The sequence below is a fragment of the Protomyctophum bolini genome (genome assembly GCF_963924005.1).
Source record: "Protomyctophum bolini genome assembly, chromosome: 22".
NCBI classification, from domain to species: Eukaryota; Metazoa; Chordata; class Actinopteri; order Myctophiformes; family Myctophidae; genus Protomyctophum; species Protomyctophum bolini.
This window is the reverse complement of record NC_137883.1, coordinates 17,685,555-17,713,356: the sequence shown is the minus strand read 5'-3', so window position 1 is coordinate 17,713,356 and position 27,802 is coordinate 17,685,555. Positions and strand designations below refer to the sequence as shown.

At 40.7% G+C, this 27,802-nt stretch overlaps 4 protein-coding genes across 7 annotated transcripts in view; 2 read left to right on the top strand and 2 right to left on the bottom strand.

Moving 5' to 3' along the window:
- The window catches only part of cplane1 (ciliogenesis and planar polarity effector 1), a 28,839-nt gene extending 24,978 nt beyond the window's left edge, over positions 1–3,861 (bottom strand). For both annotated transcript variants that reach the window (XM_080756666.1, XM_080756667.1), the window contains exons 1-9: positions 3,710–3,861; positions 3,016–3,151; positions 2,543–2,662; positions 2,184–2,416; positions 1,940–2,046; positions 1,681–1,837; positions 1,471–1,574; positions 947–1,129; positions 297–546 (exon numbers count right to left, since the gene is read on the bottom strand). In XM_080756666.1, coding sequence (XP_080612792.1) covers positions 297–546; positions 947–1,129; positions 1,471–1,574; positions 1,681–1,837; positions 1,940–2,046; positions 2,184–2,416; positions 2,543–2,662; positions 3,016–3,151; positions 3,710–3,790 — 1,371 coding nt within the window. In that variant the 5' untranslated portion in view covers positions 3,791–3,861. The remainder of the gene's footprint in view (positions 1–296; positions 547–946; positions 1,130–1,470; positions 1,575–1,680; positions 1,838–1,939; positions 2,047–2,183; positions 2,417–2,542; positions 2,663–3,015; positions 3,152–3,709) is intronic.
- A 1,137-nt stretch (positions 3,862–4,998) lies between these two features.
- Positions 4,999–8,417, top strand: LOC308309681 (metal transporter CNNM4-like; the record flags this gene model as incomplete). Its single annotated transcript, XM_080755593.1, has 2 exons — positions 4,999–5,053; positions 6,181–8,417. The coding sequence occupies 2 exons, from the start codon at positions 4,999–5,001 to the stop codon at positions 8,415–8,417; spliced, it is 2,292 nt and encodes a 763-aa protein (XP_080611719.1).
- A 3,759-nt stretch (positions 8,418–12,176) lies between these two features.
- Positions 12,177–15,566, top strand: LOC308310350 (serine/threonine-protein phosphatase PGAM5, mitochondrial-like). Its single transcript, XM_080756676.1, has 6 exons — positions 12,177–12,565; positions 13,310–13,482; positions 13,591–13,716; positions 13,954–14,039; positions 14,292–14,422; positions 14,508–15,566. Exons 1-6 carry the CDS (start codon positions 12,342–12,344, stop codon positions 14,656–14,658), a joined length of 891 nt encoding a protein of 296 aa, XP_080612802.1. The 5' UTR covers positions 12,177–12,341; the 3' UTR covers positions 14,659–15,566.
- A 1,171-nt stretch (positions 15,567–16,737) lies between these two features.
- LOC308310347 (ankyrin repeat and LEM domain-containing protein 2-like) lies at positions 16,738–24,060 on the bottom strand. Of its 3 annotated transcripts, XM_080756669.1 has the most exons (13): positions 23,951–24,060; positions 22,828–22,911; positions 22,299–22,703; positions 21,624–21,758; positions 21,282–21,457; positions 20,861–21,049; positions 20,532–20,654; positions 20,292–20,358; positions 20,026–20,207; positions 19,395–19,513; positions 18,404–19,015; positions 17,808–17,939; positions 16,738–17,709 (listed from the first exon to the last, which is right to left on the bottom strand). In XM_080756669.1, the coding sequence occupies exons 3-13, from the start codon at positions 22,663–22,665 to the stop codon at positions 17,568–17,570; spliced, it is 2,244 nt and encodes a 747-aa protein (XP_080612795.1). In that variant the 5' UTR covers positions 22,666–22,703; positions 22,828–22,911; positions 23,951–24,060; the 3' UTR covers positions 16,738–17,567. The 3 variants fall into 3 exon arrangements, with proteins under 3 accessions (XP_080612795.1, XP_080612794.1, XP_080612796.1); XM_080756668.1 differs by lacking the exon at positions 22,828–22,911 and having other exon boundaries at positions 23,951–24,054; XM_080756670.1 differs by lacking the exon at positions 22,828–22,911 and having other exon boundaries at positions 23,955–24,049.
- Positions 24,061–27,802: the final 3,742 nt, after the last annotated feature.

Below are 27,802 nucleotides of genomic sequence, written 5' to 3'. Positions count from 1 at the left end.
GTAAAAAGTGCTTGGATCCACTATTTTCCGAAGCGCTAGTACAATGTACAATGGGCACGACATTCCCCTACCTCTGCATTACCTGTCTCTCTCCACTATCACTGTCGAAGGCATATTTTTAGAAAGGAGTCATTACTAGTTGTCTAAAAACGAATTACTGTAGTACAGTCACATGTGACTGCTATACTGACGACTGAATATCCTGGATTACCTAGATATAAATTCTCCACTCTCTCCCCACTGGTGCATCCCTTCCGTGTGGCTTTCCCTCTTCCAGGAAGTCCCTCGTTTCTCACCTGTGATCTCTCCAACATCCGTCTAGTTTTATCCAGGCCTTGGCAAGTGTCTTGTAGCAGGTCTTTAATAAGGAGGGCAGGGGTGGGCCTTTCTGGCACCCTCAGGACTGTAGCCATGTAGCCGTCTGACACAATGAAGTAGAACATACGTGGATGCCAGGTCACAGAATAGCGCTGCCTCAGGATATCCCGTATGGACAAACTGGAGCTTGACAGAGAGGCATCTCTTTTCCCTGCAGACATTGGTGGCCTAAAACGAGAAGGTACAAAATTGGAAAGTAACTATATATAGCACTGTATACTTTGTTGTAGCGGGGAAAAATAAGCTCTAGAAGCTCATAACAGTTGTGAGCTTGAAAAATATCTGTAATATTGTTACAGAATTATTTTTCAGACCTCCAGTTCTAGGCAACACAGAATGGGGGGGGGGGGACTTTATTACAACTATAAGGTATATTTATGACAGTAAAATGTTGAAAATGAGTGGTATTCCCCTTTAAGTAGTGGCAGATAAAATGTCCAATCCAGTGTGCTGTCCCAATTCTGTTTCAACTAACTTTATTGAGAGTCAACTACTCTATCGTCCACCAGGGTCTAAATATCTCAACGGAAGAGTAGAGAGCCTAGTAACATGGAGTGTATTACTGTACCTGTACGTGACCAGAGGGTGCAGAGGTAGAAAGTGTGCAGGACCGAAGTCCACATTGCAGCCAGAGGTGGACAGAGACAGAAGAGCCCCAAGACGAGCTAACATAAGAAGGGAGCCTCTCTTTAGAACACAGGCCAGGAAAAGCCCACCTGGAGCCCAGCTCACACTACCGACCCAGTAAGACCTAAGACACAGAAAATGAATTCACTGAGCTGATTTCTCCAACAAAGACTAACAAATTCCAAACATTTATAGATGTGAACTGGTGTTTCTGGAAGTTACCGAATGTAAGTGGCATTCTGGCCACACAAAGTCAACTACTACATGCATGCATGTACATAAAACCACAACGTATTATGCAATATAGTTTAGACACGGTCTACCCCAAAATATCAAGTATGATCTTTTGAAGACAGATGATTTTTAAGCTCATGTGTCGGAATAGTGCTTAAGTGGTTAAAGCAACATCCTATGAAGTCACAGTGATTTAATATAATGGTGTCTGTGCCATTTCAGGTACTCTACCTCACATATTTTGATGGGATTTTTAGTTTCTTGCTGCCACATCCTCCAAGTCCACTGGACACTGAGACAAAATTCTGTGTGCTGACAAAGAGAACCTGTGTAGTCTGGAGGGGGAAAAAAGGAATTCACATTTTCAGAGAGTGAAGCAGCAGCCATAAATGAAGGAATAGAAGAAGTAAATAAGCAAAACATGTGAGACCAGATGCTCACTCTGGGATCTCTCTGGTTCAGGGCAATGGCTAATAATAGGCCATCAGGCGAAAAAGCTGGCAACAATGCCCCTCTGGACTTCACTGGACGACAGGGCGGAGAGAGACCAGACAAGTGATATGTCGTGTTGGTCCATCTTACACTGTATCCCACAGAACTAGAGTAATGGATAAAACAGTTAAAAGCAGTTGACTTTTTACAATCATTTTTTGTTTTGTTTATGACAGGCGTCCCACACAGAATATATTAGTCCACTCACCTAACTCTGTTCACATGGCCTTCCACCCACTGAATTTTTAGGAAGGTGATAATTAGTTTCTCCTCAGATGTGAAAGCGAACACTGACAAGCAGACATCACCCATGGCCTGTTTTCATTATTTTGGGGGGAGATACATATATGAGCATATCAATCAAACTGAAAAATAGTGTTTACACTATACAATGGCACAAACAAGTGGCCAGATGCAAATATATTTACTAGTAATATTTAAATTCAATTGACCTCTGACTTGACAAAGATGCAGTGTAGTGATGCTTCTTTGTCTTGTAATGAAGGTAGAACTGTATCTTCCAGGGGCTGTATATGAGTCCAATTCCCTCTAACAGTGCCATCTCGTACCCCTGTCAAGTCCCTGATATCTGCAGCCTCCCACAGACACACCTGCCCTGTTAGAGATACAAGGAGCACACGCATCCCATCCGCTGACACCTGGAGAGATAGACGTATGCCATTCCCTGTGACAACACACATGAATGGATTTGAGATTTAATGTGTCATTATCATTTAAAAACAGTTGACTGGAATTTGCCTCAAGTTAAAACACATGTTAGGTTCAAATCAGACAGTTGAATTATACAAACCTTGAGCATCAGTAACCAGCTGAGCTACTTTAGGGGCTGCTGCAGTCTTCTTTAGTGAATCTTTATCCCTGTTCCAGAGAAACAGCTCTCCAGAGACTAATAGTCCAGCAAGCAATACTCCTGGGGGACAAAGGAGCTAGTGGCATGATCTCATCTCATTGACAATGCTACATGATGTCTACTTGCATAAGTAATTGATTATTAATCAATCCATATTTTGTGCATGTCATTATAGGCAAAATGCTTTGCACAAAACAAATCCCAAAATATTGAAAATGTGATGTTGTTGTGAGCTTGTAGATCACCTATATTCAGTATTTTTGCATGACTGTTGTGCGACAATGTATAAAATAGGGAATAAGTCATTCATTCATAATGATGTAAAACCAATAATCAATTCATTGAAAAGGTTATTGATAGAATAATCTTTAAGAAAATATTTGAGTTGCAGCCCTGCGTAAGTTCAAACCCACCATTCTGAGATGCAGACATTGTCACCATATTGGTCAGCAAGGGGTAGAGTTTAGGAGTCTTCCTCTTGGTGCGACCAGTCACCATGTTGATCTCGCTGATACGCTTGTCATCCAGCAGGAAAACAGACTCCTTCTCCTGGACATTGAAATCCACACAAATCATACTCTCAACAAGTAGCAGGGAGGATTATAAGCCTGAATTATAGCCTACTTTGCCATACATGTATAAAGTTTATAAACCAGCTGTCATCAACAGAAAGCCAATGTTGGAACATTATTAAGTACATTTATTCAAGTGCTGTCTTTAAGTACAACTTTGTGGGACTACATTTTTGATACTTTATACTGCTACTCCTCTATATATCTCAAGGCAAATATTCACTATTTACTCCACTACAATTATTGGAAAACTATAGTTACTATAGTAACTTTGCAGATTTCTATTATTAATACAAATCGCATATTCTATACTTCAACTATTTGATAATATTTGATGCCAATAATTCTTATTTTCTTTTACTCAAGTAAAATGTTGAATGAAGACTAGACATACTCACTTGTTGTGAGCATGACTACACTGTGGTATTGCTGCTTTTACTTAATAAAGTGAAACAATCCGAGTAGACTACTTCTTCCACCACAGCAGACAGATAACAATCAGTAATGGTATGATATCACAGTTTAGTCCATTTACCAGTCCAAGCCAGCAAAAGCGTGGCCATGGTTTCTTCCTTTTGATGCTGGATGACAACAAAACCTCCAGGTTCAGCTTCATTTCTCATGAACAACACCAATCCTTCCATCAATGACACACAGTCAAGGGATGCCCATTCGTGTAGAGACTGTGTGAGCCTGCTAAATGGAAAACTATACATCAGCGGAGGTTAACAACTTAAACCCTATACTTGATCGGAGTCCGTCAGGGCTCTATACAAGTGACTTTTCTGTTTTGACTCAACATTCAATATCTTCACTTAAAATAGCAAATCTGTAAACCCACATTGCATCGAGCTTGTTGATCTGCTATTTTCTGTGAAGGTTTTCCCCAGATTACCGATGCTGGGATAAACTGTAGCCTATATTATTATTATTTAGGCATTTTAAAGCAAATCTTCTCTTCTGGGGACACTGGGGTAACCTGACGCTGCCAGATCCAAAAAGCTTGCTACACAAATTTGTTTCAAGCTGTTAAACAAATTTGTGTAGCAAGCTTTTTGGATCTGGCAGCGTCAGGTTAACACTGGGGGTCCTCGGCTCAAAATCTCTTCAGATGGGAGTCTGTGTACTGTGGATACTATTTGAAAACAACTTTCTTTACTAATTAAGTTTACAAACCAAACCACACACACCACCACAATAGAAAAACTGCAATAAATGACACGTCCCATTGTAATGGTAACACAAATATTAATAATATTATTGATACAGTATGTTTGAGAAACCTTATGCTAGTTAGCCAACTGTGGCTATTGTAAACAAGACCAGTATCACCTAGTAGCTCGCACCTTCAAACCATTGTTTTTTTTAGTGTATACATTTTATTTTGTCATTCATCAAAACAAGACATGTACGATTTATACCATAATCTCGAAATGTTTCGAATTCCCCCCGCGTTGGTAACGGAAAACGATTCCCTGATGACCCTCCACAGAAGCATCGACGCGTTGCCTTAGAAACCCAGAGCCAGGAAGTATTTTTCCTAATGGTTCTAATGTAAACTAAAAGAATAAAAGGCATTTTTATCGTTCGGTTCGTTTCTTCGTTTCTTCGACATATTCGACTAGACTATAACACCGCGTGAGAACGGGAAAAAATCTTGCATATCGGATATGAACATTATGATATGATTTATGATACCGCGGATTACCGGTTATGATAACATGACAATTAACAAGCATTTCATATCTGGGTAGTCAGGTAGACAATGGACAGTTAATGCAACAACTTACAGATTCTTTTTAAAATCACAGTCACCTGGGCATCATGGAAGCAGACGATGTGCTACTCAAAAATACGCGGCCACCTTGTGGAAGTTGTGGTACTTCGGCTCGGCCTAGGGGCTCGGCTGCCTCGAACAAGGCGGTGTAAAGAAGGAACGGTCAGATTCAGAATCAGAAACGACGCATGCAATGCAATAATGTATTTTATTTTCCTGAAAAATATCGCAATGAGTCAGCAGTTTTTTTTATTCATACTCATACACCATCATACATAACTAACACATCTCAGCGATACATTCCGGCGGCTTGTTCCTGCCAGTCTGTTAAAAAGTAATATTTTAATTCTTAGCAAAACCTGCTGATACCCTGCACTGTTGCACAATTTGGCAGTAGAGCCAAATATCCGGGATGTAGGCTATACAGCACTGTATACAGTTAATTGATTTAGCGATTATCATTATTATTATGTTTTATTTTTATTATAAAAAATCTCCTCTCCTCCTGCACTGACAGGAAACAGTGATAGCATTATGACAGTAATGTCAAATTATAAAGCATATTCAACTTAAATCTATACCAGACAGAACTGTAGGCACTTGCTTGATTATAATAATTAATAACTTGTTGAATGAAAATTCATGTGAATGAACAATATTACTGCCAAATGCAGTTAATGCACGTGGTGTTTTGAAAGCTGCATGGCCTTCCCCACACTGTGTCCATATAAGGGCATCTATGTCACTATCACTAATCACTATATGACACTGCCCTGAATTGGAGACCTTCAAGAACATATAGGGCAGCTGGTTCGAATCCTGTCTGTCGTATACGAAGCCGAAAACAGTACTTGCGCTCTGCTCGCAAGTAAAAAATCACACGCGTGTGAACTGAGTGGTGCCGGTCTTCCCATAAGCCAATTTGATATATTATTATATAAAATATACTAGAATGTACTTTGCAATTTGTAACATGTACCTCAGTACTTTGGCAGAGCAACTTTCACTGAGTAATATTTGACCAGGAATGTGATTGCATTCTTTGTCCAACGCTGGAATTTAGGCATGTACTGTATGCATGGCAACAGTTTGTGTTGTTATACTTGTTTTGACATCAGGCCAGAGCTCTCTGGTCATAAAGGAGTAGGTAACTTAAAACATCCATTTGGATATGATGCCAGGTTGGATCACTACCAGATGGTGTGTGCTGGTTTTACTTCTCCTTTCAGGTGTCACAGGAGGAGGACGCACTGAAACAGCAACATCGAGTGACTGCATTTGTGGGAGCCATGTGCATGGTATGCGGCTGGAGAGAAGCGACAAACCCGCCACTACCACTGATGATGGCGTCATCAGGGTGACTGAGGGGAGTACTGTTCAGCTCCGGTTCTACGGGTTGCAGTTTAACTCTTTAACAGGGACGGGAATACGCTTCACGGAATGCACAGAGAATGATGAGGATGGGGTTAGCGATAACGTACACACAGTGAATGGGACTTGTGTTGATTTCACTAAAGATATCAGCATCGGAAACGTAATGGAGGTCAGTGGTGCAGGAACGACAGGAGTTATTAGTATACAAATTAAACCGCTTCGCAAGAATGAGTTTGAGAAGGAATATGCACTGTGCACCAGTGTAGATGGGAGCAGGTGGGTGCTCATGGGAGAGAGTCATGACAGGATCCTGGTTGTCGAAGAGAAGCATTCTCTTCTTCCCCTGTGGATGCTGATAATCAGCATCCCCTGCTTGTTTGTACTGTCCGCTATGTTTAGTGGGTTGAACCTGGGGCTTATGGCATTGGATCCAATAGGGATCAGCATTGTAAAGAAATGTGGAACAGATAAAGAGAAGAAATATGCTGGAGAAATTGAGCCGATCCGCAAAGAAGGGAACCGCTTGCTCTGTTCCCTCCTTTTAGGCAACGTCTTAGTGAACACAACACTTACCATTCTGCTTGACAGTATTATAGGCTCTGGGGTGGGTACAGTGGTCGCCTCCACCATTGGCATTGTTGTCCTTGGTGAGATTGCACCCCAATCAATATGCTCTCGCCACGGACTGGCTGTGGGAGCCAAAACAATGCCATTAACTAGATGTGTTATGTTTCTGACTTTCCCTGTGTCGTACCCTCTTGGCAAGCTCCTGGATGTCTTACTGGGACAAGAGATTGGTACTGTCTACACTAGGGAGAAGATTGTAGGAATGCTTAAAGTGACTGAGCGCTATAATGGACTTGTCAATGAGGAGATGAAGATGATGATTGGAGCCCTTGAGTTCAGGACCAAAACTGTAGAGGATGTCATGACGGCTTTGCCTGATTGCTTTATGATTCGAGTGGATGCACTACTAGATTTCAAAACCATCTCAGAGATCACAGAGAGTGGATACACACGCATCCCAGTGTTTGAGGGTGAACGGACCAACATTGTCAATATTCTATATGTGAAAGATCTGGCGTTTGTTGACCCTGATGACAAAGCCCCTTTGAAGACAATCATAAATACGTTTGAGCATACCCTACAATTTGTCTTCCATGACACAAAGCTGGATGCTATGCTGGAGGAGTTCAAGAAAGGAAAATCCCACTTGGCCATTGTCCAGAAGGTAAACAATGAGCAGGAGGGGGATCCCTTCTACGAAATGGTGGGATTGGTCACTTTAGAGGACATCATTGAGGAGATCATTAAGTCAGAAATCTTGGATGAATCTGACCTTTACACAGACAACAGCAACAGGAAAAGGGTGAACCTCAACCGGCATAAGCGTGACATCTCTGCCTTCAAACAAGACAGTGATAGCCAAGTGAACATTTCTCCACAGCTGATGCTAGCAGCACAATGGTTCCTGGCCAATGCGGTGAGCTTGTTCAGCCCTTCCCAGATCACTGAGAAGGTATTGGTGAAGATCCTGCAATACCCGCAAGTTATCCAGGAGATCAAATTCGATGGAGAAGATCCACCACCACGGCACGTTATCTACCAACGTGGTAAACCTGCAGACTACTTTATACTAATTCTGCAGGGCCAAGTGGAGGTGGAGATAGGCAAAGAAAACAAGAAGTTTGTAACTGGTCCATTCTCCTACTATGGAGAAATGGCTCTTAACTTGCCCTCAGTCGAATCCCATTCTCCTGATACTCCGGAAAGCAGCTCCGTCTATGGTAGCAATACACCAATCCCAGGACCCCCCTTACAATACACAACGGATTTCTGCATGCGTGCTCTCACAGATCTGCAGTTTGTTAAGATCACTCGTGCCCAGTACCAGAACGGTCTTCTGGCATCCAGGGCGTCTCCATCACCCGTGGCCACCCCATCTGCAAGTTGTCCCCAGTCCCTCCAACAGCCTACACCTCCGCCCACCACAACCCCTTTAGAGGTATGCATCAACATGCCCAACAGCTCTGTTCACCCAGAAGAGATTAGACAGGAGGCTGGAGGCGAGTATGAGCTCACAGAGGTATGATCTCTCCTTCGTGGACAGAGCAAGTGAGTACAGTAACGACAATCGGTCGTGACTAATACCCAATGCCAACGTGTAGAGCACACTCCTGCATAATGCCATCCAGAGCAACGGGACTTTCAAATTATATTATAAGTTATAATACTTCGTGAACCATGTTACAAGTTGTCATGCATAATTCAAGTGTTAATGCCTTATAAGTGCATTATAATGTTGGTCTATCATAAATGTATCATTATGGGGCGCCCACAGGCCTAGTGGTCCAGGCGCATGCCACATGACATATAGGCTCTGGCCTGACAGCTTGTGTTCACGTTCGAGTCCCGTTCATGACGACCATGCATGTCTCTTGCCCTTCTCTCTCTCCCTCTTTCCTGTCCGTCTTCACTGTAACTATCAAGAAAGGCAAAAAAAGGAAATAAAATATATATAACCGACCTTAATATAAGTCTTAATGTTAAGACTCTTAACATTATTACTTGCGCGAGCAGAGAATGCGCAAGTAGTGTTTTCGGCTGCGTATGTCGGTGACACCCTCAGCCAATCAGGACATTGCGTGCGTACGCTCGTGACTGGCTCGACCAATCAGGGATTCTGAATTGTCGCTGACACACTCAGCCAATAAGGGATTGTGTGTTGTCTTTGGTGGCGTTCGGCCAATCAGGGATTGGCTGATGACGTGATGTTTAAAAGACGTATGTGACTGATGTAATCAATTTAAGTAGTATATATTAACTATATATGTCAGATGCTTCAATAACTTCATTGTTGTCTGCTTAGCGTGGTAGTTGACGGTGAGCCAGGGCGCCAAACAGAACGGTCAAGAACTGCGGATAGGTTCTGCGCTCTGCTCGTGCACAAGTAGGCCATTCATGGCCAACTTGTGTGCAAAGCAAGTGCAAGTTGGCAGCTCGACAGAGTGCATTTCTAGTTTTTCTTAGTGATTATTCTATCGATTAGGTTTTCAATTCTTAGAATAATCGAGAAGCCTTCATATATTAATTTAGTTATTAGAAGGGGTGGTCCTGGGATTGGTGTTTTGCTACCGTAGACGGAGCTTCTTTCTGGAGTTATTTCCCATTGTATAGATATTTCTGTTCAGATCAATGTAATAACTAATGTCTCAGTCTGTTAAAAATACGCTTATCCCCACTTGTCTCATCCATTTAATAACCTAGCCTAGTAAACCTGTTAACATGAATTTAAGACTAGAAAATGTATATACTGTAGGGTATTAACGTGTTAATTGTGCAGACCATTACGGGTACATATATGGTAGTGCAGGGTTGGGCAACTTTGACGATGGAGAGGGCCACTATATTTCCACACTCACTCCAGCGGGCCACATTGCATATTACTGTCGTAGCAAAATTGCCGATACAAGCTCAAAACAAACATTAAATGCCAATAACAATAAAGAGAATTTAATGTTTGTGTTGGCACCCACATTTTAATTGTAGTAATTAGCTGAAATCAATAATATATCAGTATTCTGATATTAAGTGAAGGTGGGGGCCGCATGTGGCCCCCGGGCAGCCAGTTGCCAATGTATGTGGTAGTGGATTCATGCACGTTCACACACAATGATAATTCCCCACGATTAGTGATTTCTCTGCCATCTAATCCAAAACAGGTGTACGAGTCTATTCATACATCTGATGAAGAACCTACGTACGGAGAAACACAGAACAAAGTGCACACATCAGTGTAGACTAGAGCACTGTTTCCCACCCATTTTATGGGCCATGCAGGGTTAAAACAAATCAAGAAAAACAAACAATAAAGCAAAACATTTCTTGAATTAGATTATTTTATATATATAAATTGGAAAACTAATATTTAAAGAAATATTGAAAATAGCTGATCTACAAGCTCATAACATGGCACGAAGCAGTGGTTTATAGTGTGCAAGGCTGTACAAACTTTGATACATAATACAGTATATGTATCAAAGTGGCCCCACGTGTGATGATGACAGCAGCAGAGAGATAGGAAGGAGAGGGAGAATCACAGAGGCAAAAACAGGGACAGACAGACAGACATAACGAGGAACAAAGTGTAGTTAACACAACAGGGTGTACATAATAATAGCCCTCGATGATGACTGTGCAAGGTCACAGGTTAATGGTGTTTTGTTTTGCCAAGTCAAGACAGAGACAAAATAGAAAGAGGACAAAGAAAACAAGCAGGCCTACACTCCAAGAGCCATATGGCCATTAATAGAAGAATACTGTTATGTATTCAATGTTAAGCTTTTAGATTTATAGCCTTGATCTAATAGCATGCACTGACTCTGAGTCATTTTGCACGTGAGTGTCAAGTCAACAATTTAATCATATTCATAAGTTAGGTATTCAGGCCCTACATATATGGCCGTTTCTCAATACCCGAACTTGGGAAGTTCAGACTTGCGTCCCCGGGAGTTCAGACTAGCAAATTGGCCTCTGGAGTCGATACTTTCGTAGACGGGGGTACGCGAGTACGGTGATTCTGAATCTTAATCTCCTGATTGATTGACAGGTGCTTGGCCCTGCAGCACTGTGAGCCAGTCTATGCGTATCCTATCCATATAGTAGGACTTTGCATCAACTGTACAGGTATTTGAATATAATCACTCACCTAATCTTGATCCATTGAATACTAGATTAGCATTTTGCAAATGGTACAGCAATACCATTATACAGAATTAAAAGAAAATTAACACAAAAAAGCCTGGAGGAGGACTTGTTTCCATTGTAGTCCTATGTTTAAATGCAGACATTTAAACACAAAGCATGCAGGACAAAATTACATTATAGATAAGTGCTTTTTTTTACTTTCTTGTTTACTTTAGTTGCCATTGTAGCACTGGAAAGATTGTTCTCTAAATCTTAATCTAAACCATTTCCATGTCTATCATTATTGTCTCCACCAGGTTGAAGGCCTAGGGGGAGAGTATGTTTTGCACTCCGTCCGTGTGTCCTTCCGTGTGTGTGTCCTTCCGTCCGTCCGTCCGTCCGTCCGTGTGTCCTTTCCGTCCGTGACGGTCCGTCCGTGTGTGTGTGTGTCCTTCCGTCTGTCCGTTATCAGCTAATCTCCGGCACCGTTGGGCCGGTCCATGCCAAACTTTGCACACACACTCCCTGGATGCCAACGATGAACCTCTGCCCCAAATATTCCTCAACGGCCTGTTATAGCGCCACCAGGAGGCCACAACCTGACCTGCCCTGGTGGAAACCTGTGCCGATGGGCACTTTATCTAGTTGTTGCTCTTTTCAGATCATTGAATTCACCAAGTTCCTCTGCCATCTGCCACAAATGCGACTCCATGATGTAGAACGACTTGCTTCATCATTTTCACACACACCAGGTTCCAAACAGTTCTTTATTGAACAGTACCTGTTTGATTATGAAGGTAAAGTGCTTAGTCTTTTCTTTTTTAGCTCCATGGAAGCCAAGGTGCTAGGTTATATAGGACATTCTGATTCTGTTGTCTTTATGTTTATCAAAATATTTATGATGAATTATGTAAACAAGTGCTGTTTCTGGTTTTATCCTCTTAGCAGATTTTGTATTGACCTGGCTGTACTTGTCTTTCCTTTTAAACTGTACTCATGATTCTACAAACTGTTAATACCAATTTCAATCAATGTGCCTAGAGGCCGTGACGCATTTGACCACTCCTTGTTCAATATACTCCTTGCAGGAAACGAATGCATTGCTGTGCAACAGTGTTGTCAAGTATTTTGTTCTTTCCGTCTTTCCGTACTTGTGTTAGTTTTTGTCAGGTTTTCTGTATCATTTAAGTGCCTTAGCATACATACACATTACACAACATATACAGCATTATTTGGTAGCCATAAGTTAACCTGCCGTTAAACCAACGAGTTTTCTTTGCCAGGTAGTGATTTGACTTACTGCTTTGTTCGCCTTTTATATCTGGTTAGGATGCGAGTCACAGTGTTATCGAAGCTGATATGTGGACTTGCTGGAGGATCAGCTTTTCTTGTGACAGTAGCAGACTCCAAAGGCTATCTTGAGAGACTGTGGTCAGGAGATACAAAAGGGGCAGCATTTACTAGTGTCCTGCAAGCTGCTCGGCCACCACAAACGGCAGCGCTTGACCACGTCGTGCCGTCTACTGGATCTGTATGGGACAACAACTGGGATAAGTAAGCCAGATGCAATGGACTTGGTCCAGCGCAGCGGCAGCGCGTATTTTGAAAGCTCTCTCTAGTTATAGGCTGTGTTAAGTAATTTATTTTTTTCAAAATGTTAAATAGCCGTTGATATTAGCGATTGCTAGAATGTTTTTATTTTATTTTTTATAACGGGGAATAGCCTAGGGCGCGGAGGGGGAGGAGATGTGAGGTCACAATTAAACGAGGCTAGCTACTCCCCATTTCTCCAGCTCTTTGTCTAAAAATATATTTTCTGAATGATTTGATACCAAACTGAGCAAGCTCACTCATCCAGGATACAGAAAGTGAAACAAAAACCCTAATATTTCAATATTTAAACTTATATTTATACTTTGTAGGGTCTCACCTGATTGTATAGAATTTAGAAAATATATTTTCTGTTTAATAAAGATAATAGATGCCTTGGATCAAGATGGTCATCGGTCATAATAATGTCAGACTCATATGTCCTGTATAATTAGGCCTACTGGGTACCTCTGTGATCAAGACTTGAAACAACTGTGTGTGTGTGGGGGGGGGGGGGTCACATTTTACAATTCTTAAATTAAATTGCCACGCATTTGCAACACAACCTGTGTGAGTTTGTAGATAGCCCTATTTTCACTATTAGTTGTACAAAGAAGTAGAGGGTTTCAGTGGTACTGGTACCGTTAATGAAACAAAAGTTATTAGTCTCATTTAATGGTCACTTAACCCCTGTCCCCTGTGTGACAGACGAGATCCACTCACAGTGCTGAATGGGAAGAAGAAGATACCCCATGAAAGTACAGCAGAAGAAGAACTGGAGAACTGCAAGGCTAAAGCTACCCGTCACATCCTCTTAATAAGACACTCCCAGTACAATCTCAGTGGGACAGTGGACAAAGAAAGAATTCTTACTCCTCTTGGTATGTCCTGTAGGCTCCCTGTATGTTACCCTGGAACTGGACAATAAAGGCAAGCACCTGATTAATGACTTGATTAATGCAATAAACCATTATTGCATTTATTTACAGGCAGGGAGCAGGCAGAACTCACTGGTCAGCGATTGGCTGCACTGGGACTGAAGTATAACATCCTTGTTCACTCCACTATGACGCGTGCCACTGAGACCTCCTCTATCATCGGCATGTACCTACCAGGTCAGCATTCAAAAAGGGGCGACCGTAATCACACTTAACTTGCTGTAATTGTGTTGCTCAAATTAGGCATTATTTCCACAATTGTAACCGCTGTTGTGATCTTAGATAGATTATTTTTGGGAGATTATATTTGGTGTATAGGGAAAAAAGAGCATACCATGAAGGCATGAAGTACAGTTGCAGTGCAGTTATCCACTTATGCCCTGTAAATGAAAAACGTTTTATCTCCTGCCTCAGATGTTGAATCTGTGAGCTGTGACCTATTACGAGAGGGTGCACCCATTGAGCCAGTCCCACCCATATCTCGAAAGCCTGACTGTGTGGTGAGAAATTCTTCTTCTGTTTCCTCCATTCTTAAGCCTTACTTGGTTGTGCATTGTGTCTCGCTGCTCTCGCACCGAAAATATAAGCTCACGAGTCACGACACGTCTCTCTGCGGTGTCGGTTATTTTCGATACGAGACAACAGTGTGCAACCAAGTAAGTATAAATCAGGTAGAACATAGCATAGAAAACACAAACTAAATTCCAACAAAAGTGCTATCACGCTGAACACGATTGCTTTTATCGTTGCAGTACCACGAGGATGGGGCACGAATAGAAGCAGCTTTCCGACGGTACATCCACCGTGCAGATGTCAAGCAAACAGAAGACAGCCATGAAATAATTGTCTGCCATGCAAATGTAATTCGCTACTTCGTGTGCAGGTCAGTGCTTTCTGTCAAGAACGGGAATTAAATGATAACTTTGGATTTTCCATAGGTTCCCAATATATTTTTTCTTACATTTCAGGGCTCTGCAGTTCCCCCCTGAGGGCTGGCTTCGATTGTGTCTTAACAATGGCAGTATCACCTGGCTCACCATTAGACCAAGTGGTAGGGTGGGTCTCAGGATGATGGGTGACTCTGGGTTCATGCCTCCTGATAAACTAACCCGTACGTGAAAATATTTTGGCTGTGGTCCGACTGATAGCCCAAAAATTGGATTTGGGCTATCGAGATTGGGATCAGATTTGTTTTTTTAATCAAACGGCAAAAAACAGGAGCCACATCCCCCTCTAGGATGAATAAAGTACTACCTACCTGAAGTGTCTCGGTCTGGACACTCAGATACTGAAGCCCGATATTTTATTGTAGGATGATGTTGCTTGCGACAAATAGCAGCTCTACGACACGTTGAGCTTGTAGATCTGCTATTTACGGTGAGCAACATCTTATACGAAAGAGTATGTAGTAAATTAAGCATTACCCACAGCAACCAATCTAGATAGGTCGGCCATGTCTGAATAGCTACACAAAATTTATCCGATCACTATGAAATAACAGTGAAGATACTCTCCTAAAGACCGTATTTGAGAAACAAATTGGATTTGCCTGCAGTTTGAACAAAGCCTTTATGTCACTGTTGACTATCCCCTAAGACAGTGGTCTTCAAACTTGGACTCCCAGGGGTACCCAGATGACGATAAAGTGACAATTTAACAATTTAAAGACTGTTTTAATACCTCTAAAATACATTGGCCAAATTATATTACCAAAATTGTGAAAATAGATAATCTACAAGCTCACAACACCTTGATCAGCTATTTTCCACGATATTCATCTGTGGAACAGATAAGAGTCAAACAAAATGTAATGTCTCAACTCCTACAATTCCAAGTGCTTGTCAGGTTGGGGGGTCCCCAGTTCAAATATCATTATTTTGGGTGGTCGTGACTTTAAAGGTTTGAGAACCAATGTCTAGAATGTCATGAAAAGCCATATTTTTCTTTTGTAATATTGTGTTTGCACTGTTATTTTGAATGCAGTTTTGTACGGATAAGCATTTTGGAATAATATATTTTTGCACAAATCCTGTCATGAGTTAACTTTGTGTCATCTATATAGAATCCAGTTTCTCGATCTGTTAATATTTTCCAAGTTCATTATTTCTAAAGCCCAGTCCACACCAATGATTTGCGATGCAATGCAACCGCTGCAATTCCAGAGAGAATTTGCAGTTATCTGAATTGCCACATTGCAGGTCAGTGCATTTTGTGGATTCTGTTGCAAGGTGCAACCCGTTGCATACTTGCATTACAAATCATTGATGTGGACTGGGTTTAATACTCAAGATCCAAAATAAATATTTCCATTTAAGTTTGTGATAAATATTCTCATACGTTTCCCATACTAATCAAAAACCTGTTTTATTGTCTGACTTCGTCCAGAATCCATTTGTTTCTTCTTCTTTACATGAATGAAATGTTGTGCATACACAGTGGTGTTCTAAAACATATCATATTCATCTTCTAGTCATATTATTCCTATCAGAATGGAGATTTGGTGAGGAATGCGTTGAGACTTGGCTCCCATTATTATATTGTAGTTATTTTGAATTGTTTTCCACTTCTTCGTTTAATGTTGTGCAATTTCAAGTATTTGATATATCTGCCTGCAAAACTAAAAAAAATCAAAATCAAAGGGAGCTGGATATCACCTAATTAATACATGTGAACTACATTTTTCAAATAACTTATTTGCACATGGCTTTATTCAGTCCCATCAGTTTTTTGTTTTTCAGAACCTAACAATTCCATGATGTACTCTCATCTTGAAAACATTTGGTTCCGAATTCTCTAGGGCTCTATTCTAGGATCCCTTTTTGCTCCTCTTCCGCTCTAAAATAGCCTATCTACAAGCTCACAATGTGTTGCATTGTAAGCTTGTAGATCTGTTATTTTCGCTGAGTGTTAGCCCCAGAATAGACGCTAGGGTCTAGTTAAGCCTTCATGGTTGTTATGCTGCACGTTCTCTTCCCGTTTTTGAGGCCCCTCCTATAAACGGCTATAGTGTAGATTATGTTGTTAACGGTTGTTAACACAAACATTGGCCATAAGGGACCACCATTCTTGGTGAAGTAACTACGGTATGTTTCAAGGTTGGTATAAGGTCAATAATTGATTAGAGGCTAGCGCCCCTCACTTCACACGGGTGTGAATTTTTTTATATTCCATGCACTGAACAAATAAATGAATGAGAGGTGCAAATCAGTCATGTTTTATTTATAAAAGCTGCATAGTTGAGAACTCACCAGAACATGACACATTCTAAGAGACAAAAAAAAACGTACATTATGTCAAAATTATTCTACGTGCAAATATTATGGCTTTTAGAACATTGCAATTAGAAGTGCACAAATATTGCACTGATTACCCAGTAGTGCAAGTATTAACTCAAATAATATCTTAAACTGAACTGTGCAAAAAATAATAGCATAAATGTATTCAATAGTGTAAGAAATCATTTCAAAATATAGCCACAAATGGTAACGATCAGGGTCAAAGAGGCATTTGGATGCTTGTTTCTTACATGAACTTTCATGTATGCGAGCTGAAATTATGAGACGGGAAGGAGGATGGGTGTTTTATACAGTGTGCCCTCTGTGCTCATCATGACTTTTTGTATGTGTGTCTATAACACACTGTCAGATTGTCAGACACGAGACAATCCCAGTCATAAAGCAATCTTATGAAAAAGAATGCTACTGCAGTAACTGCACACTCTAGCTCTATTAAAAGATTTAAAGTCTGCGTTTTGGCATTCTTTAGATTTCAGTTGAATTCCCCTGGTTGACGTCTTCTTCACTGAAGTAGCGGTACATAAATCAAATATCCAAAATGTAATTAAACTTTCCCAGTAAAATATTAAATGTCTGCACACCACTATCTGAGATAATGAGAAGCATACAGTAGTTTCCATGTTGAGTTTTGGCATTATAGCAGGGAGTGGGAATGATGTGGCAGATGCTTCAACAATGATAGTCAGTCAGACGGTAAGACACATTGACATTGAAGCAAAACAAGCTATTAGTTCACTGCTGAGCCCTGCATGGTGAGTTGAGGGATACAATGCCACTTGGGGAGCTCAGGGATCTTGGATGCCATGGCGAGGTGATCCTCTGAGAAGTGAAATCCTTTTTCTTCATTAGGTTTTTTTGTATGGGACTTTTCCAGCTGAAAGAATAACATCCACAATACACTTGTTATTTACCAATGGTAGAGACAACAATAATAAATAAACTGTTACATATTTCACAGCAAAAACAACACACCTAAGTCTATGTGTTGATGGATAAGCTTGAACAATCTTCTTCCACTTGATGATGAATGGGTATCTCTTTGCAATAATCTTGACACCCTTAATCGCAGACAATACCTCATTGTCCAACTTCGTGGGGAAATCCCTGCCAGAAGAGATTTATGTCACAAAAATCTGTTAAATTAGGCAGCTTACTGTAGAGCTTTATATTGTAATTATGTAATTATGATTATTTTATTAAAAAAAAAGAATATCCACAAAAATCTCATTCTGGTAACATTAACTCACGAAAACATGAAAGGCTTTCAATTTAAACAAAATTATAGGCTTTATAACAAATGGATGGAGCAAATCGACACAGCACAGCACCCTAAGCTAATTTCATCACAATCCAAAAAGGATATCTATGGTACATATGAATCATAAGCCCAAAATAAATAGAGTTTAACGTTGCTTAATGCAATCAAATAGGACTTTTCTGTTTGGATGTATTGGCGGTCAAGGCCAGAAAGTCGTTTTTTGCCACTCAGTAGGCATTCCCGCATAAATCCCGGGTATGATGATGATGACACGTGCCTGCTGTCTATATTGTACATCAAAGATAATTACCCTTCAATGAACAGTGTCTGATTTGGGCTAGGTTGTGGTTTGAGAGGTGTGTACTCGCTGCCACTGTCTTCTATAGACTGGCAAGATGAATATGAAGAATCAGAGTTCTTCCTGTCTCTCTCATCCTCTTTGGATTCATCAACACTGTCCTCATCGGCAGTCAGATACTCCTCTGAAGAGGTGCTGGATAGATCCTCCTCTTTCTTCTGTTTTTCCTGGCTCTTCCCCCATGCTGTCCAGAAACTGACACTTGCCAAATCCAGGCCTTCTCTCTCACTCCCAGGAACACAGGTAGCCAGCTGGCCTTCAGCATGACCTGCCTTCTCTTGGTTGTCAAGTGAGTTTGAGCCATCCAGTAAATCAGCTTTCTCAAACTCTTGTAGCAGATTGCGTACTGAAGACACAGAGTCATTTTCTGTTGTGTAAGACGATACGTGTTTCTTTCCAGTTAAAAGATTCACCTCCCCGGTGTTTTGGTGAGAAATACTGTTGTCCTTCTTCTCTAGGTAGTCCTCCAGTCTGTTCAGTCCTTCATCAGCTGATAAATCGACAAAACTGTCCAGGAAGTCCCAGTATTCTGCCCAAGGGTGGCCCAGCTTGTGTGCAATCTCCCTACAAAAAAGGCACACAAATATACACTATGAGTTCTACTAACATGAAGACACTAAGACAGTGGTGTAAAAAGTACTCAAAGTCTTTACTTACGTGAAAGTATCAATATTGCAATATAGAAGTATTGGCATCCACAAGCTCACAATTGTGAGCTTGTAGACCGGCTATTTTCATTTTTCAAATGGCCGAAATGTATGTTTTGTAATTATAATCTAGATCTACAAAGTAAATAGTAACTAAATTTGCCAAATAAATGTAGTGGAGTACAATATTTGGATCCGAGATATAGTGGAGTAGTAGTAAATGTATTTGAAATTGGGAAATACTCAAGTATATAAGTATACAGTATTTGCTGTGTTGCTGTGCACTGAAGACTCACCTTCCCACACACTCCATTCCCCTGTCAGGGTCTGCTTTGAGTATAGTATGGAAATCCTTTGCTGGGTTCTCTGCTGGGTTCCGGTGTGGATTCTTCCACAATTTATAAAACGCCTCTGCCTGAAAAACAGATAAATAGTCAAAGAGCTTAACCACTTGTCTTGTACCTCAGCATCTCTATTCTGTGGGTGCCAAAAAATAGCAGATTTGCAAGTTCACAACGAGTGGCAACGTGTCAGAAACCTCTCATGGAGCTGAAGGGCAAAAGACCACTTGATTTAGACTGTCAGTATGAGTACAGGCTCCTTGCCAAAAATATACAAGCTCAGCTTGTAGATCTGCTATTTTTGGTGAATGTTTCCACCAGAATAGGGATGAGGTTCAAGTGGTTACAGGTATATACAATAAATAATCCCAGTAAAAGAGCAGAACATTTTGCACACCTATACTGTAGATCGTCAGAGAGAAGACCATGGATCGACCATCATAGAAGAAAGGACTCCTGCACACACACAGACCTTCATATAACCTGATAAAGGTCTACGTACCAAATTGCAAGTGAAGAAGACATTGTGTGGGAGTCCTTTCTTCTACAGTATAAACAATTGAAAAAAAATCTGAGGTTAAACTACCTTTGAAGGAGAAATAGGTCCCACGTATGCTCGCAATGCCAGGATAGGATCGATTGGACTGCCTTCCGATTCATTATCCAGAGGGTGAAAGTCCTCCTTTAGTTGGCTTGATGAACATGGAAATCTAAACACAGGCTGGACACTGTTGTCTGTAGCCCTCAGTAGATGTAGATAGCACCGATCTAAATAGAGAACAGTTGAAATCCCTACTAATTCAGTAATTTGTTTTTACAAACAAAATGGAATGACTCCCAACTCTACCTTACCTTCAAGGTATTCTTTAATTTGTTTCCTTAATATCGATGACGTTTTGTTTTTCCTATCACAAATCACCTGCAATTGCAATAACAGAACTATTCAAGGCTCTGTGTAGTGTGTAGTAAGTAAGCTGTGTATTTTTGTCTTAATGTATATCTCTTTTAACTGTTATATATAAAGCTTATATTGCTGTAAATTTATAGTCACATTGACAAAATAGTTGTAGGTTATTTGTGATACATACTTACATCACAGGGCATTTGATTGTACTTATTCCTTCGCTGTTTGTCTGTGGTGGGATGGGAACATAGTATGTTGACCACTTCTTCGCTTCCAAATTTGCAGGCAATGTGAAGAGGTGTGTCGTTGTTCTGCAAAATACATAGCAGTAACCATTGATGATTATTATTTTATTTCTCAAAAATGCGGTTCTAGTGTTTCCGTTTCAACACACTAGATCAGGACTTTTGTCACAAATAATCCAACTCTCCACACTCTACAGCACTTTGTTACCTGCCAGTCTGTGCTATACCATCTAAATATGCTTTAAAATAACGGGAGTTCCCACAATACTCACTGTTCTATCTGGTATATTGAGATACAGGTCTACAATATAGCAAATGCGCTTTTGAAGGACAGTCTCCTTGTCATCAGGATACATGCGTCTCATAAATGCTGGGTTCTCCAGTGTGTCCAAGAGCTCACGGACAATCCCAGGTTGATTCTCTTTGGCTGCTACGTGTAGGGAATTATAGTGACAACCTGTCTGTACAAGACAAAAATATTGGAAGCATACAATTTCCATGATATAATGGACAAAGATTACAGGACCTCAGTAACAATGGTGAGCACAATGATGCATTAATTTATTTCTGAATTTAGGAGAACATACCTATATTTTCCTAGTGATCAACACATCACCACACAACCTTTGGTGAGGTGAGGTGTTTCTCAAGTCAGAGAGACTAGATTATGGAACACTTTTGTTAACAACTTACATGTACAATTGTAGGGTTGTCTCCAGATCCTATAAGGTAGCGTGGGTTATCCCAGACAAGTTTCACAAAGGCTTTCTCGTCACCCTCCTTAACAGCTATTCTTAGCTTGCTTGTAAGGTCCTGAATTCGAGGGTTTGGGAATTCATTGGCCTTCTCCAAACTTTTGCATGATGTTCCTAAGGAAATTAATAGATAACATAACAATTTGAATGTATGTAAAGGTCAATAATAAATACTAGTATCTGGGATTTATATAGTCCTCAAAGACACTTTACATGTGTGGGGGCCAGGGCAGAGAACATTAAAAAAACTTGAGAAAGAATGTGTAACAGTGCACCATACCTGATTCCAGTGTATTCATCCCTTTGGAAAAGGCCTCTGCTTCTTCTCGTGTTGAAAAGGCTTTGAACCTTGCCCCTGGCATTGCTCCCATGACTTTAAGCGCTGTCTTCCTGCCCACATACACATGGACCTTCTCTGAAAAAAACGAAAGAAAAAAGGAAAAAAATCATGGCTGTATTGGCGTTTGTCGGTTCCAAGCGATTCAACCCCACTGATGCACCCAGACTAATGGCTGTACGCAGACGAAAGAAACACAATGTGCAGACTAGAGGTTGTATTATTTTTGGTTTGCATATTCTACTTATCCTTTGATTAAGTGCATTCATACCCCCCCCCCCCCCATCTCTCTCTGTTTCTGGCACAACAGCGCCACTTTTGCCCCTACTGGTACTCATAGTAACATAGTCACATACATAGTCAATTAGTCACATACATGGGTTAACACGAACATTGCTGTTCGTTGGAGTGGTTACACCACTTTTGTCCATAATTAAGCCCTGGCCTAGAGAGACGTGACCTTAGTGCCAAAACTAATAATGCTAAATAATAACTACAATGATTATAATAATAATCAGAACATACACAAAACAGTTAAATGGCTTCTACAATGGCCATGAACACACGTAATATCTACATGGGATAATAAGCGTAACAACATTACAGGATTGCTCTTACCATCTTTTGCTAAAGACTCCTTCTCCCTTTGAGGGCATACACCATAATAGACCACTGTTGATTCTGTTGGCTTTTCCTCTCCCTCTTTACACAAAGCTCTACTGCTATCGCCATCAGCCTCCTCCACTGACCCATTTAATTTCAGGCTCTGGTCATAAGGCTCCTCTTCACCACTGTCGCATGAAACTCCTTTTGAATGTTCATTAGCAAGGCTATTATCATTCTGCATCAGGGCTTGAGCCAACTTCCTCTCATAGGTGGTCCGTGTGGTTAAAGTTATTGGGCCGCATTTCAGTCCTGCTCCAAGCATTGACTCTCGTAACTGGTCTGCAGTCATGGATCGTAGTCTGCCAATGATGGTGTCCATGTTGCTAACAAGGCCTATGGGCGTCTCCGTGGTGGTACCTGTTGATAAGTAATTTCTTAATGTTCTGATTTTATTAATGTTACAGTATTAATAAAATACAAGCATTCCTGGTATGGTTCATCAAGATAAGAATGTTGTGATTGTCTAAGCTTAATTGTCTACCTGTTGAAGCCTATCTTCTATCCGATTCCTAGCATCGTGGGTATGGACAGCACTGCCATGTATTTTATTCAATGTCCTACATTACTAAATTACAAAAAAATAATCAATTTGAAATTGGAATAATTTCTCTGAAACAACTGATATTTGAGTAGACAATCTGAGTAAAATGATTAGGCTACCGGTATATCTAAAAGAACCAGTCTAGTCTAGCCAACTCCAACCTCAACTAATTAAATCTAGGATTTATAAGAGAATGGATTGCAACACCAACATTAGCCTGGAATTTTCCATATCTCCCCTTAATAGTAACTAGTAAGTACTGATAAAACATGGTAACGATAAAGTAGACTGAGTAAGATATTAAGTAGCCTGGCTACATTACATCCTGGTAAGTGTTACCAGTGCATAACCAGAACCACTGTTATGACTATTTCACAATCTCAATAGTATTAGGTACATAAATCATTGGTTCTCAATGTGCGGTCCAAGGACCCCCAGGGTCAGGGGTTATCCTTGGTGGGGTTCCAAGAGGTTGAACCTCCCCGAAGGTTCAACCTCTTGGAACTTCCCAGCTAAACCAAATGGACCCTACGGGTCTGTACACATTTATTTCACTCACTTTTACAGTAATCATACAGTATCAAATGGGCTCATGGACAGAAATACATATAGGCCTATATCAAACTGGGGGAGGCCGGAGGGGTTAAAATAGTTGAGAATCACACAGTTCACACTGCTGTCTAAACTGTGCTTCTGATTATACAGATTATGCCTGTGAATAACTGTAGACTACATGCTCCAACAATGCCTTTGCTATAACTGTCTGTGGTTGCCTTTGATACTTGCTAATTCAAGTGGTAAAGACACGTATTATACTCTAGTAGGCTATATTTGAGGATATTGATCGTGATTGACTTGACGTCCATTTTCAGAATGTTTCATATTATAATTGTTATTCCAAAATCAAATAGATGGCATACCTATGACAATGGTTATGTCTGGCCCGTCTGGGCAATGTGAAATAGGCCAGTCAACTATTTACCTTCAGATTCAGAATAAGCGTTTATATCTTCATCGTCTTTCATCGTCATTCGTACGTATAGCAATATGAAAAAGTACTCACATACGAAAATATGAAGCCCTTTAAGTGCAGAAGCACTTGATTTCACCCTGATTTCTCCTTAGAAGATCCAGTACGTTCTGACCATAGAGGGTTCTAAGCACAACTTTTACAGTAAAAGGCGTGGTCATAGTGTGGTGCGTCACACCAACACTGGACTCGACTAGAAACCTGGTCTGTAATTGGTTATCCATATGGCATACTGGGGATACGAAAACTGTCTGTGTGTGCTTGCATCGGCTTACATGTATGTGTGCGTTGAGAACACCGGATACAGCTTTTCTTTATGCCAGATATGGGCACTGACTGAGTAATAAATAGAAACCAGCTAGGTTGCTGACCCGGGTTGCCCGGGTTCTGTGACACGAGCTATGGGCAGATTGGACAGGAGTCATGCGGGTGCAATCATAACATGGATACGATTAAAAACAAGGCAGTCAGCCCATTTGAAAATGTGATGTCATCAACAACAGTATTTGTATACACTGACAAAAATAGCCTACCGTACGGTATTTACACTTACTGCTGTTTGGAGTTCATGTGTGCAATTAATGCATGTGCATGGTTTAGCCAGAGGGTGGCAGTGCTGCAACAGCGAGGAAGCATGTAACCCAGTGTGCCATTGATGTAAGTTACCTCAACAAGAATTATTCATTCATATTGAACCAAATTGTCATTAGCGTTTTTGTTATTGTCTGTGAATACCGTATGCAGATTAAAGGTGTGATATGATATTTTTGGCTATAACAAAACCTTATAGCTGTAATTATTAAAGCTGTAATCTATAGTTATTCTGATGGTAATTACCATGTTTGTTCAGTAGGCTAACAGTTGGGTCTCTCTTTAATAAACATAAAATAATACTGTATAGTGTACACTACAGAAATAGACATATAACTCTATGGTGGTAGCCTAACAGATGGGTTTCAAATTAAATTGCATCGAATCAGGAGAGAGAATCCCACAGCTTGTGTTCGAGTTCCAATTTTATTGTTTTTTTTATCACTCCCAGTTTCACTTGTTTATCCTGTTATACTGGTTATAATTGGTATCATATATAGGCTATTAGGGCTGTCAAATGATTACAATTTTAATCGGATTATTCTAAATATGTCCAAAATATGTAATCTTTTTTGATAATGGAAAGATAGGCCTAGATGACAGAAGGCGGATATATATTTAATATATAATAATAATATAGGCTATAATATAGCCTACGTATGTGTGTATGTTTTATTCTTCTTTATAACAATCCAGTGTGGCAGGATGTGCAGCCTTTTATGGCAATAACCAACTTGTGTGTGTGTGTGTGTGTGTGTGTGTGTGTGTGTGTACAGTGTATCAATTATTATATCAAAGACATTTGGCTTGGCAAAGTCCAAAAACATCAGACAGAAGCGAGAAGCTGCAACTGCAGGCGTAAATAATTATGTTTGGAGTGTTTTCAGTTCTTAACCAAAACAGTCTTGTTGTTACTGATCAACTAATGATCATAATGCACATTCCAGATGGAGTGGGTAACAACCTCAGCCCATAGGGAAAAGTGTTCAGTTAATTTACTGTTCTTTCTTCGCCTTCTGGCACTTAGGTCTTGATGTCCTCATGAAGTTCTTCTAAACTAAACCATTAAAACTTTTTTTATTGAAGTTCCACAGTCACAGCCATGTGCTTCACCACATGTGGATTGATTAGTGGTGTGTGGTATAGCCAGGCAAAGTGTGCTTCGTATACAGACAGAGAATATGTCCCTCTGGTACAAGATCAAAGTGAATCCCATTTGATCTGTATTAATTAATTAGCGTGCTTTGCTATGCTTTGAGGTATCGCTGTGTGACCACAATCTGTGAGAACATAACCAAGAGTCAAGAGAACGTTTCCCTTTATACCTATATTCAGTTTTCAACACTGCATGGTTGGCATGGTAACCTCTGCCATCTGTGTAGCTTTCAAACTGAGGCATGACACTCAGGGGAGCTGTCAATAAATCCTCTAATATTCCTTGTGACAGCAACTCTTATATAGAATAGAATCAAAGACATTAGGCTACTGAACTGAACAGTGTGACAAGATCACACAGTTTGGTACACTTTAACCCTGGTGTCCATATTTTGGGAATGTCATAGGTGAAATTGTTCAAAACCTTTATAGTAGTAGCTTTACAAGCTCACATTGCATTGCTATGTGTTGTTATGATATTGTAAATCAGCTATTTTTTTAAATGTTCAAAGAAATGTGAAAATATGGCGTAAGCGTGTTTAATTCAGTGTTTTTTTGTGTCCAATGATGTGTTCAGTATGGTGAAGTTACTGTATCTGAGGAAATTTGAGGTTTGGGTCTGGTGTAGAGCTAGCCTACTATTGCATGTCTTTGGGGCTGCAAATATTGATGATTTCCATGCCGATTATTCTATCGAGATACTTATTGATTAATTGGACATTTGAGAGGTGTATTTCGAAAATATATTGATTGATGATTAACCACGTTATTTTATGCTTTGTTACACAATAACTGATCTACAAAAACTCGTCACGATGCAACACGGCTGATCTTTTGAAAAGTTTCACATATGTCCAATAGGGATTGATTATTAATTAAATGATAGATTGTTTTTTATTATTATTGTTGCACCACTACATGTCTGAGTAGGCTAAAAAGGATATGAATTCAGGTCACAACCGTCACATGCAGGATGCAGAACTCGAGGTGAGTGCAGACACGAAGCAGATGTGGACCTCCCTGTGCTCTGTTCAGCCACACAATGAGAGCTGCGCCATTTGGACTCAAAAGATTATTAGTCAGGTTTCAAGTTGGATTAGCAAACAATGGTTGCAGAAGATAAACACACACACAGGTCAGGTGTGAGTTTTGTGCTGTCAGGACATATTTGCTTTATTATAGGCTAGGGTTGAAATTGAAAAATAAATGTATAAATAAATACAATACAATAAATAATGTTTTGCTCGTGGCATCTCTGTGACCCAAATACAATAACATTTTATTTTAATTCTGTCCATTTACAGTCTGTAATTTGGTCCAGAATTCCTTTACTGATGTATGAGAACAGTGCACTTGTGTTGTAACTTGTATGGTGAAAATGAACTATGCTTCCTTAATCCTTTATTAGCTGTAGCTCCTGTAACTCTGGTCAGGTCAGGGACCCTGGGAGTCCCAGGACCATGTCAGGGACCCTGGGAGTCCCAGGACCATGTCAGGGACCCTGGGAGTCCCAGGACCCCACATTGAGAACCCTGGTCAGGTCAGGGACCCTGGGAGTCCCAGGACCATGTCAGGGACCCTGGGAGTCCCAGGACCCCACGTTGAGAACCCTGGTCAGGTCAGGGACCCTGGGAGTCCCAGGACCATGTCAGGGACCCTGGGAGTCCCAGGACCCCACGTTGAGAACCCTGGTCAGGTCAGGGACCCTGGGAGTCCCAGGACCAGGTCAGGGACCCTGGGAGTCCCAGGACCATGTCAGGGACCCTGGAAGTCCCAGGACCCCACACTGAGAACCCGAGCTGTGTTCAGCATGAGGCATGCACATAAAAATGTGCAGAGTGATGTAGGCAAGTCTTAAAACATATTTGGGTATGATGATGCATGTTTTAGTGACATGCTGCACATGCATGCTACCACTATTACAAATGTACAATGATTGTGATTAACTTCTGTGGCTATCCATTCCTTTGTGAGTGATGACGAAAAATATGATTTGCGACTGGCTGCTGCTACTGTAAAGGAACCATCTAACTACAGTATTCCTTTAAAATGCTCCGCGAAGTAACAACGTGCTTACTTCGACGTAATTGGCATCACCGCGGTTGACGCCTTCCCTCTCAAATGATTGGCCGAGTCGTG